This window comes from Loxodonta africana, chromosome 16 (assembly GCF_030014295.1).
Source record: "Loxodonta africana isolate mLoxAfr1 chromosome 16, mLoxAfr1.hap2, whole genome shotgun sequence".
In the NCBI taxonomy this organism is placed as follows: domain Eukaryota; kingdom Metazoa; phylum Chordata; class Mammalia; order Proboscidea; family Elephantidae; genus Loxodonta; species Loxodonta africana.
The window spans coordinates 76,766,750-76,778,256 of NC_087357.1; the positions used below are offsets into that span (position 1 = coordinate 76,766,750).

Genomic DNA, 11,507 nt, shown 5'->3' on the forward strand with positions numbered 1-11,507 from the left:
GCCCCTAAAGGAGCTAGATTAACACAGTGGCTGCAAAGATGGGCTCAAACATAGTAAAGATTGCGAGGATGGCGTGGGTCCCCGTGGTGTTTCATTCTCTTGTACAAAGGGTCGTTGGAGTCCAACTGACTGGAAGGCGCCTAATCAAACACGTGCGGACCGTTCAATCTAAGGAATTGAACGCGCTTTCCTGAGTCCAGCCCGTCAGGGCTGTCCCGGCTCCGGATTGGCTAGTCCCAATCCCAGGGGTGTGGCCGAAGGTTCCGAGGCGGCCCTGCGGCACTTTCAGTCCGGCATTGGCGCGGACCGCCCCGTAGCCCGGGCCACGCCCCCTCCCGGCGCCTTCTGGGGTCCTTCCGTGCGCGTTGATATGATTGGTCGGCGAGGAGCGGCTCTCTTTTCCTCGCTGCCTGCCTGAGCGTCTGCCGCCATCATGGTGAGTCTCCCCGGGCTTTGCAGTCATCTGCCGAATATCGCAGCCATCCTTGGTTCCCCGACCCTGCCGTCGGCACGACAGCCGCCCAAAGCCCGGTTGCCCTTCTATGCCCGTGTTTGACGGGGGCCGGTGGCCGAGAGCCCCGGAGCCGCCGGCGGGGGAGTGGCAGTTGGCGGGGCCGGGCTGCGGAGCGGGACGCTGGGGCTGCTGCGCTGGTGGCTGCCTGGAGCACAGTGGATGGGGAGGGACCTGTCAGTAGGGGAGCCTTCCCGCCTGCAGTCCCAGGCTGGGAGAGGCAGGCGACGGGAGCCCGGGAGGTGCGGAGGGTGCCGGCGGAGCCTGGCGGGCTGCGGCGGGCGGAACCGTCCCCGCGTGGGAGCTAGAAGACTGTCAGCTGGGTGGCTTCTCCGGCTCCTCGTCGGGGAAGCAGAAGCCCTGGGGAGGGTCGCCGGCGAGAGTCGCCCGAAGTCCTGGCTAGGTAGCTCCACCGGTAAAAGTGAGGCACCCGTTTTTCCCTGCACTCTAGCAAGCCGTTTTCCTCCTTTGACCTTTCGGTTTCGAGAATTGAGTATTGTTGAAGTGAACCTGGTTTGGTCTGGGTTTTGAACTCTTGAAAACCTGGAAGGGGGTTGCTGCGTGCCTGCCTTCTTAGTAGTTATTTCTTGGGTAAAAGACCATTCCGAAGTGAATATCAGTTCCGTGGCCTTGATTATAGAGTTGACCATTTAGGAAGGTAGGTTGTATGTAGGTAGTGCAAATTTACGTTGTTCGTTATAAACAACGGCTTTGTGATTACAACGTTTGTGTAAGCCACGGTGGTTTTACTGGGGGGAGAAGTAGTTGTCAGGTGGTGGTGGTTTGCCCCTAGTGAGACACTTGGCAAAGTCTGGAGACGTTTTTTGATCCTCGCAGCTGGGGAATAGTAAGGGCATCCAGTGGGCAGAAGCCAAAGTTGCCTTTGTTGTGGGCTGACCAGTCAATTCCAGTTGTGTGAACATGGTCACCTTCCTTTTCAGAGTTACCTGTCCCTTATTAACATAAACTCGCTGCCCCCGAAGGTTCCTAGGTGATCTTTTGAGTTGCTGTTGTCAGTTTGATCCGTATAGGTAGTTTCTAAGGAGCATGAACAAAGGAGACTTTTTTTTTTTTAAGTAGTTAATCTAAACTACTGTTCAGTTTTTTGTTGACATTAGGGGTATTTTTGGTTTAAGGTTTAAAGATTATTTCAGGGCAGTAGTTTCCAGGGGTTCATCCACCCTCCATGGCTCCAGAAAGCCTGGAGTCCATGAGAATTTGAAATTCTGTTCTGCGTTTTCACGTTTTTGATCAGGATTTTTCTATGGAATCTTTCATCAAAATATTCAGCAGTGGTAGGCTGCCACCGTCCAATTCTGGTGTCACGGCGAAAGAACAGTTGTTCATGGAGGCAGTCAGCCACACGTTCCATATCTTCCTACTTTTCTCTGGTGCCTTGGATGGCTGCTTGCAAGCTTTTAAGACCCCAGGCACTATGCAGTGTACTAGGAGGTAGAGCGAAAAACAAACCAAATCCCCTACTGTTCTGACTCACAGTGACCCAGTAGGACAGAGTAGAGCTGCCCTGTAGGATTTCCAGTGAGTGGTTGATGGATTTGAACTGCAGCCTTTTAGTTAGCAGTTGAGCTTTTAACCACTGTGTGACCAGGACTCCAGGAGGTAGACCAGAAGCACTAAACAGTTATTAGCCCAATAATCTGGGGTGTCCCTTTAAACCATGACCCTAAACCTCCAAACCAAACCCCATGAGGTGTTTGGTTGTGTGCAAGCAGCCTTAGCAGCTGTATCTATCAAACACATTTTGCCAATTCAGCTTTTTACAGGTATACAACTTTTTGATGGCAATTATAATTGGCTCTGCAACCTTATCTTTAACAAATGTGGTATTTCTGTCACTGTTAACCCCACGTTTCCCCCTTACCTCCACCGTTGGTAACTACTAATAAGCTTTGTATTCATCCCTATCTTTTTGTGTAAGTGATGTTGGGCGGTATTTGTCCTTTTGTGATTGACTTATTTTGCTCAGCATGTTTTGAAGCTCTATCCATACTGTAGTGTGTATCTAAGTTTCATTCTCCTACTCTCTCAGTAGTGTTCTATCACGTATGTATTTTGTTTATTCATTCGTCCGTTAATGGATATTTCGGTTGTTTCCACCTTTTGATTGCGAACAGTGCTGCAGTGAACATTGGTGTACAGGTCTCTGAGTTCCTGCTTTCATGTCTTTTGAGTATATACCTAGGAGTGGAATTGCTGGGTCATAGGGTAGTTCTGTATTTAGTTTTTTGAGGAGGGGACACTGTTTTCCACAATTGTAGTTAGGTACCATCAAGTCGGTTCTGACTCATGGCAATCCTGCGTACAACAGCACGAAACACTGCCCTGTCCTGCACCATCCTCACCACGGCTGTACCATTTTGCATTCCCACCAGGAATGGATAAGGGTTCCAGTTACCCCACATCCTTGCCAACATTTGTTATTTACTGTTTTGTTTTTTAATTCATCCCAATGTGAGTGACATGGTCCCTCATCCTGGTTTTGATTTGCAACTGAGGGCCAGTGTCTGGTCGCCATTTGAATGTCTGCCCCTCCCTTTAAATGAGTAATACAGCAAGTGCTGGGTTGATCGGTGCTGGACTGCCACGGCCTGCCTTCGTGTGATGGGAGCCTGTCAAAGACCGTTTCATGCTACGCTAAAATAGGGTGCGAAGCAGTGCCTTTTGGGGGACTGTGTACTTCAGTATATCTTGTTATTGTTCCGTGTATGCCTGTGGTCATAGTCTATTTTCTAGACGGATCTTTGACTTCTCGTGGCAAGCGTTTTAGAGCACCAGTGCCCAACGAAACTTTCCGCGATGACGGAAATGTTCTTTCTCTCTGCTGTCCAATTTGAAATGCAGCTACTGCAACTGGGGAACTGCATTTTAAATTTTATTTATTTTTTTGATAATTCGTCACGTATACTAGTGGCTACCGAATTGGACAGTGCAGTTTTAGATCTTGGAAAATTGTAGCAAGGTCAAAAAAATGTTGAGTAACTTTATTAACCAGTGTGTTGTTTTCAGAATGACACGGTAACTATCCGGACCAGGAAGTTCATGACCAACCGACTACTCCAGCGGAAACAGATGGTAAGGAAGGGCACGTCAAAGTTGGGTCAACTGTTCTTTAAAGACATTTTCCGTTATGATAAGTACAGAACTTGATGTCTCCCCTTAGGTCATTGATGTCCTTCACCCTGGGAAGGCAACAGTACCTAAGACAGAAATTCGAGAAAAACTAGCCAAGATGTACAAGACCACACCAGATGTCATCTTTGTGTTTGGATTCAGAACCCATTTTGGTGGTGGAAAGACTACTGGCTTCGGCATGATTTATGATTCCTTGGATTATGCAAAGAAAAATGAACCTAAACACAGACTTGCAAGAGTAGGTGACCTTCCTTTCTTCCGCAGTTACTGAAGGCTTTGATTTTTCGGTAACATTGTGTCCTGGGTGCAGTAGAGTGCTCCAGGGGAGTAACTGGTCTGTGGGGGGACAACAGGTAAGCATGTAAAGAACTCCTGAGGGCTTAAGAGCAAAGGTAAATACACAGATGGGGTCGGGGGAGAGGTTTCGGCAGCATTTTGAGGAGGTGGTGTTTGAGCTGGATTTGGAAAAAGTGCTCGTGGAGACTGGGGTGAGTGGGGCTAAGGCTCATTTCATAGAGGGGAAGCGGAGGGCTGGGTTTGAAAAGGTAGCTTGGGACCAAATTCAGTGATATCCTTAAATAATACACCAAGTCCCTGAGTTTAGCTTTTTGGAGCCCTGGTGGCGCAGTGGCTAAGAGTTTGGCTGCTAACCCAGAGGTCGGCGATTTGAATCCACCAGCCACTCACTGGAAACCATATGGGGAGTTCTCTGTCCTGTGGGGTTGCCATGAGTTGGAATCAACTCCATGGACAGTGGTTTGGTTTTTGGTTGGAGTTCAGATTTAATTTCACGGAAGCCAGGAAATATAAAAGATTTTTGGTCATTTTCGGGGAGTGTCAAGCACTAAAGAGTGAGCTAGGCAAGCTCCTTAGCTTATGTTCTAGGCAGGTGGTGAATATGCAAGCGTGTCATCACCTTGAAATGCTTCTGCATCCCCTTTTACCCTTGAACTGTTTTACTCCCTGCTGTGATGACACCCATGGTGATGTGGACAGGGATGGGTTACCCAATAAGCAAGGTACACACAGGTTTAATGGTGTTACTTATAACACAGTTTCACCTGTTTTTCATCTTTAATGTGGTGAACCAGAGTCATATGTAAGGTATGGCAAGTAGGGTGTGTGCCCTGGGCGCTGCTTGAGGGGAGGGGTGCCAATGAGCAGGTGCTGCTGGCCCACTGCAGCTTCCATCGCCAAGCTGTGAGAGATCTGAGAGATCATTCAACAATTTAAAACTAATTGCCATAGATAGGCCCCTGGGTGAAACCTATGTGAAATTGTTCACTACAGATAAGTAAGTAAACATAAGCCCCTGTATAGTTCGCTTACTGTAAGCTTGGTGCCTACCATACGGTGGATGGATGTTGCATTATTTTTAATTAAGCGGTCTGGGGAGGGCCTGCTGCGAGGAGATGACAGGGAAGCTGAGATCCTTGCAAAAATTAGGAAGCAGTGTCTTCTAGGCAGCAGGAACCCAGACTCAGAGGTGGGCAGAGCGAAGATGAGAAGATAGTAGATGAGCAGATCAGCCCCGTCTCTTGCGAGACTAGAGCTCTTGATAAAAGCCTTCTGTCACCTGGGAGTAATAGGGATTGAATCAGGAAGAGATCCTAAAGGGGGAAGCCAGTTGGGAGGTGTTTTGCTTTGGTGGTGCAAAAGAAGAAAATCTGTGGGAACCTAGTGAACTGCGGGCTCCTTAACTTCCTGTGCCAGGAGCACTGAGTGGGCAAGTCTGAGATTTTTCTGAGCGGACCGACTCTTGCTTTGACAACCCTTTCTGTCTGGCACAGTATTGTCAAATGTACTTGAAAAGCTTTGGTTTAGAAAGAGTGTTTCTGGAGCTCTGACCTGGTCAGCTTCGTGCCAGAGTAGCCAGTACTGAGGAGTTTGTGTTTGCAAGTCACTTCTGTGTAACCCATTCTTCTTCAGCACGGCCTGTATGAGAAGAAAAAGACCTCAAGGAAACAGCGCAAGGAGCGCAAGAACAGAATGAAGAAAGTCAGGGGGACTGCAAAGGCCAACGTTGGTGCAGGCAAGAAGGTATGGCTCATCAGGGAGAACACAGAAATGTCAACAAGTATAGGTCTTAGTTTCTAGAAAGTTTTGTTTTTGTAATAACCTTTCTTAATGTTTCTTTTTTTCCTACCTCTTCTGGATTGCAGAAGGTAATGTGTTTTGAGAAGCTATGTAGCATAGTGTGTCTTAGAATAGCTTGGGCCACATTGGTTCACTTACCCTGGTGGGCTCCCCTCAAGCCCTATCACAGTTTTCCTTTCGTTCTTCTGCTAATTGGCATTGACCATTGAACGGGAGCAGATCTAGCTCCCTGGCATTTGCCTTATTTTCTTAAAATACACAACTTTTTAGTAAGCAGTTGAATCAACGTGGCTCACGTTTTCCTTGCTCACTAGAGGCAGCCGAGATCTCTTAGAACTGCCCTCCTCTCCAGTTGGCCAATGATAAGCAGCTTTCTACCGGCTTGGCTAGCTAATTGTAAACAGTTGAATTAAGGTGTTGGATTGCTAAATTGACCAGTAATCAAGTGTTCTGTGAGCTTCAGTTGTAACTTTGTTTTTGCTTTTCCCTCTACCTTCTTGGATTTCTTGTTCATCAGAAATGAAGTGCCTAGCAGGTACTGAGATTGTGAGCACGGTGTGGTGCAGCGTCTGCACTCAGTTTGCTTTGATGCTTTGCATGTTGGCTTTGGATGATAGAGTTTTCTAGTGTGGTCTGTTACAATGCCAATGCTGTGTGTTAAAGTCATGTATTATGACCAAATTAGAAAAGTCTTTAATCACTTACTTCAGAAATACAATAATGCATGCTATGTTGTGAAATGACCTGGTAGAGGAAAGTGATTGGGAGCCCTACCACATGGGCACTTTTCAGCTTACCCTTGGGAAATGCTGTGTCCAGCAGAACTACAGAACCCGGACGACTTGTTGGCAAAGCAGCTTTAGTTACTGCTGGCCTTGGGCAAAGCGCTGCTCACGTAGTACTGAGCAGGCCCTTCCCCTCGGGGAGCCGTGTCTCTTTGCCTCATCAGTTCCGGCACCGTTGGTAACGTACTGGTCCCTGAAATCTGGTAAAGTGCCTCTCTGTTTTGGTAGTATCCACTCAAAGCCTTTTACCATTTATTACTTACCGAGTCTCCGACATTCCATCTGCTGTCTTTTTTTAATTGGAATATTTTGGAGACACTGTAAATTCCCATCAAAGCCTTTGGATGCACTTCTGTCCACGAGCGTTTGGTCAGAATGGTGCACTGCCCCGTTGCAAACACATTTTGCTCGTTTGAACAGCCAGACGTAAGTGGGCAGAGCAGTGTGACAGCGGTGGGGTCACTGCCCCTGTGCTTCTTTTACAGTGACTTCCTTCCAGACAAGACCGTTAAACCTGGTGTTGCCTGCCTGGGACTGTAACCAAGCGACTTCCCAGGGACACGGAGTTAGTAATGGAACTCCTCACTGCTTATATCTGCTTCCTTTTTGTTGATGCAGGTTCTAGAGCTTGAGAAAAGGTTCATTCAGAATGTGTCCTTTCACCTGTTCTGAAGGACATGTAACACATTGGTTCTCCCCATTCAGCCTTCAAGTCCAGTGTGTCGGTAGGACCGGAGCCATTGTGTCCCGCTTCAGGTTTGCACCCGTGCACTTCCCGCGCTGCTCTTAGAGGCCGCTGGGAATGAGCGCACAATGAGCGCAGGCACTCGGCCTCACAAAGCCAGGTGGCAGGAGTGACTTGTTTTGTGTTTTTTAAATTCAGCCTTGATCAGACCTTAGAGTTGGTATTTACTCATATCTTTTGGGTGCAGTAGAGTTTTTTTAAACTAAGGAATAAGCCTTATACTGGAAGAGCAGTTTTTACTTCAGCCGATTTTTGTCTCCTTGAATCCTAATTTGCTGCGAGTGGTGACTTTCAAAGTACTGAACTGAGACAGCCTTTAAAAGACTTCTCCTGGTCATGTAGAGCTCTCCCATTTAGAGTCAGTTAGGCCTTGGCCTGTGATGATTCCCAAGTCTGTGGGTGGTGTTAGCACCCAGCACCATGTTGCTGGCCGGAGCAGAGGACCTGGAGGAGGCTCGGGTCCCCCCACTTTATCTGCACCGAGGCAGCGCAGCTGAGATAGGCACAGCCATTGGCATAAGGATCTCTTCATTGTGAAATCATCACGCCACCCTGTTTGCATAAGAGCCACAATAATCGGGCAAGATGTTCTCAGAATTGGGAGGAATAAAAGCACTGAGGAGAAATGTGTTTACCTGTCAGTGGAATGCTCTATACAATTGCGGGGGAGAAAACGGCCATCTGTAGAGGTCTGATTGTGTGCACTTAACGCAGACTGTTTGGGATTTGAAAGGAGACTATTAATGCCATGTTTCTTTCTCCTCTTCCCTCGTCCCGTCCCTGCCACTGGTGGTTCAGTGAGCTGGAGATTGGATAACAGGTATAATTCAAGCTATTTGCTTAGATGACTAGACTTGTTGGTTTACTGATGAGTTGGTAAAGCGGAGCATGTGGAATAGATTTACACGTGTTCTCAAGAGTTGTGACGTCTTAAAACTACTACTAACGACATGGTTTTTGTTTTGAAAATTCAGTAGTAGTTAAATGTTTTTAATTTGTTTTGAGTTTCATTCCTACCTTGAATGTTTCTAAGTTTTATGTTTTGAAGTTTGAAGTGTGTTATGATCACACAAACATAACTTGATTCTAGTTCACTAATAGTTGTTCTGCATGAGTGTCATTAATTTTGAAATTTGTAGAAGACTTTGAACTTGAATTTTTAAAGGTTTTGAAAGGCCATTGCTAACAATCAACTTGTTTTTCTTTGATTCACAGAAGGAATAAAGGTCCTACAGTGACTTGGTCGGCGGTGATTGGATTTTTCACCAGAGGATTAATAAACTATAAAAACTTCCGTGTGTCTGGTTTTTGAAACATATTTAATGTTCTATAATTAGTGTCCTATTGCAGGTTTACACTGATATCCAGGCTTGTGTGACGTCTGTCTTGTCAAGCGTTCAGAGAAAACTGGGTGTGATGGGCGGTGGTTGTCGTTCCCTCTGGTAGCTTGAAGACGACAGGTGTAGTGTCAGATTCACAGGAGCGTGTAGGGCCAGCCTGGCTGCTCATGGTAATACTCGGGGTGCAGTTGTTTGGTCTCTGAAAGAGACATTTGAAATCTGAATCCTTTCTTGGCTTTCTTAATAAATTACTTGTTGATCTCAATAGAAAGTGAAATTACTAGGTAATGTTTTTGTCATTTTTCCTGAAATACAACCTGTGAAGATCACGATGAGTGCATTGCGGGTTTGCTTATGGGGTAAATGAATGAGTGGGGAATCTGGGGGAGGCTCTAGTCTAACGAACGTATGGGTGTGGTGTGTAATTGCTTAGTTACGTGATGGGAAGGGTGGTTTTTATGAAACAGTGGCTGTTACTGCTGCTTTTTTTGTCAGGCTGATTCTTCCTGGCCTTTTCAGGCATCAGTGAACTAGGGGGTTATGGGTCAGCGTATGAGATAGGGGGATTAGAGGAGGGCTGGTTACTGGGTTGGTGGGATAGGGAAATATGAGTTGAAGCGCTTAAGTGCTTGGGGTGGGAAGAGACTTGCCGTGGAGTGGATTCCAGCACACGGGTGACCCTGTGTGTGTCAGTGAACTGTGCTCCGTAGGGTTTTCAGTGGCCGACTTCAGTTGTATATCACCAGCCCTTTCTTCTGAGGGGCTTCTGGGTGGCCTTGAACCTCCAGCCTTTTAGTTAGCTGCTGAGTATGTTAACCGTTTGCAGCACCCAGGGTCTCCTCATTTTCTCCTGAAGGTGGTATCTGTTGACTGGTTTGGCATCTTGGATTGGGTCCATCTAGGAGCTAGGCTTATAAATGCTATTAGGAACCATGTCAGTGGATGCAGAGTGGCAAAGCGGTCCCAAAGCAGGCTGAACAGACCTGACAAGAGGAAGGGGACCCAGGAAAGGCACAACCACAGAAGAGGACAGAAGGGCTGCAGGACAGTGGTTGAACATTTTGGAGAGGCCATGGTGAGGGCCTTAGACCTAAGAAGGGGCTGATGCAGACTGGAGGGGAGGGGTGTGAATGGTGTCATTGTGTTCATTTGTGCCTAACATGGCGTAGAGTCAGGGATTATAAAATAGTGTGTTGGGGGACAGCAAGCTGTGCGGTAGGGATGGCCGTTTCCCTTGCTGGAGCAGAGAAGCCGTGGGTGCTCCGTGCGTGGGCAGGGCAAGGACCTTGGCGATGCTGCCTGGAGAGATTCCGTTGGGGCCGGCCCAGGAGCAGCAGGTGAGGGCCATGTGGGAGGGGTGAGAAGGGTGTGGGGCAGGGAGCTGGCAGTCACGAGGTTAGACGGGGACGGTGGAAGCCCTGGAGCGGGAGTGGAGGGTTGGGGGTTTTCAGAATGGACTAGTGGAGTATCAGGCTGGTGTTGGCTCAATCTGGTGAAGGGTGGCATCGAAGTAAAAATGGAGCGTTTCTATTGGGATACGCTTGGGGAGGGCAGAGTTCTTGGCATTCATTCAGCTAGTAGCCTCAGGAAGGGGGTTGTGATTAACTCTGGGTGGGCTTGTTTTCTGGGGAAACTGCCTGGGCTAGCGTGTAGAAGTCACAAACTGGCAAGCTTTTGTTGGGCAGGCACAGCATTTTGAGACTTGGCAGATTTTACATAAAGATCCAGATTTCCAGCCCCCCGGGACACCAGAGGGGCGACAGTGAGGCCACCTGCCTGCCTGGTGCAGCTGGCAGGGCTGGGGGGCGGCTGCGTCCCTGAGGGTTGGGTGCGTGCTCTCCGGTCCACACAGTCTCTGGCCGTCAGGTGCCCGGCCTCGACTTGTTCCTCTGTCTGCTCCCTCCTTTCCTTCCATATGGTCCAGCTAGGTGTCCTTGGCAGGTCATTTGGTCCCTTTCTCGGGTAAACTTTTCTTTAGTCTGGGGCTCCCGAAGGTGCCTGCTCTGTCTACCTGACTCACAAGGCTAATTTGAGGCGCAGATGAAGTAGCATTTGTGCAAACAGTTTGGAAACTGAAGAGCTAAGCAGCTGTGACAGGAGGCAAGGACTTGCAGGAATTAGCGTTAAGTTATGGGCGGTTGTGCAGTTGGACCTCAGGATTTCTGGAGATTGAGCACTGTTCATGACCGTAACCAGACCAAGCTACCCTGTCACCAGGCTTTGAGAGCACCTTCATAAGGACGCAGAGTTGACTTCACTAAGCAGAGTAAACAGCACGGCCCTTCCCTCAGCGTTTACAGGGCTGGAAAGCCCGGGCTTAACCACAGTTGGCGGGGATTTGTGGCGGGTCTAGTAAGAAGGGGAGATGCTCGAGGTGGTTCTGGAAAGGGGCAGTGTAAAGTTCTTCAGGGAACATGGTGTCGCTTTCTAGCTTGCCTTAGTGCCACATCCAAGTCCCATTTGTAGTTTGGCAGCTGTTAACAATGTAGCTTCTTCTTTGGCACGTTAATTATCTTGGGCTCCCTTGAAAGGCAGTATCTTCCAGAAACTACTCGTGGAGCGAGGCAGGCGCTGTTGTGAATTGTGTGTATCTTTAATCTGCAGAATTACCCTACAGAGGCAGCTCCCACCGGACCCACGTTGGAGAGGGTTTAGAGCAGTTAAGCTGCTTACCCAGAGTCTCAGCCGCTAAGTGGTGGGCTTGGGAGTGGGACACAAATTTGACTCCAAAGCCTCCTTTATGTATGCACTCAGTCATTGAAGTGTTAATTGAGCAGCTCTTCTCTGCTGGGCTGTAATGTACAAGACTTGATTTGTGAACCTACTATATGCTCAGCAGGATGCTAGCTGCCAAGGGGTGGTTACTGAACAAGCCT

At 48.1% G+C, this 11,507-nt stretch overlaps 1 protein-coding gene across 3 annotated transcripts; it reads left to right on the forward strand.

Moving 5' to 3' along the window:
• Positions 1-371: 371 nt before the first annotated feature.
• Positions 372-8,585, forward strand: RPS24 (ribosomal protein S24). Of its 3 annotated transcripts, XM_010589266.3 has the most exons (6): positions 372-436; positions 3,539-3,604; positions 3,693-3,902; positions 5,594-5,704; positions 8,090-8,111; positions 8,507-8,585. In XM_010589266.3, the coding sequence occupies exons 1-5, from the start codon at positions 434-436 to the stop codon at positions 8,090-8,092; spliced, it is 393 nt and encodes a 130-aa protein (XP_010587568.1). In that variant the 5' UTR covers positions 372-433; the 3' UTR covers positions 8,093-8,111; positions 8,507-8,585. The 3 variants fall into 3 exon arrangements, with proteins under 3 accessions (XP_010587568.1, XP_010587566.1, XP_064125840.1); XM_010589264.3 differs by lacking the exon at positions 8,090-8,111; XM_064269770.1 differs by lacking the exon at positions 8,507-8,585 and having other exon boundaries at positions 6,279-8,111.
• Positions 8,586-11,507: the final 2,922 nt, after the last annotated feature.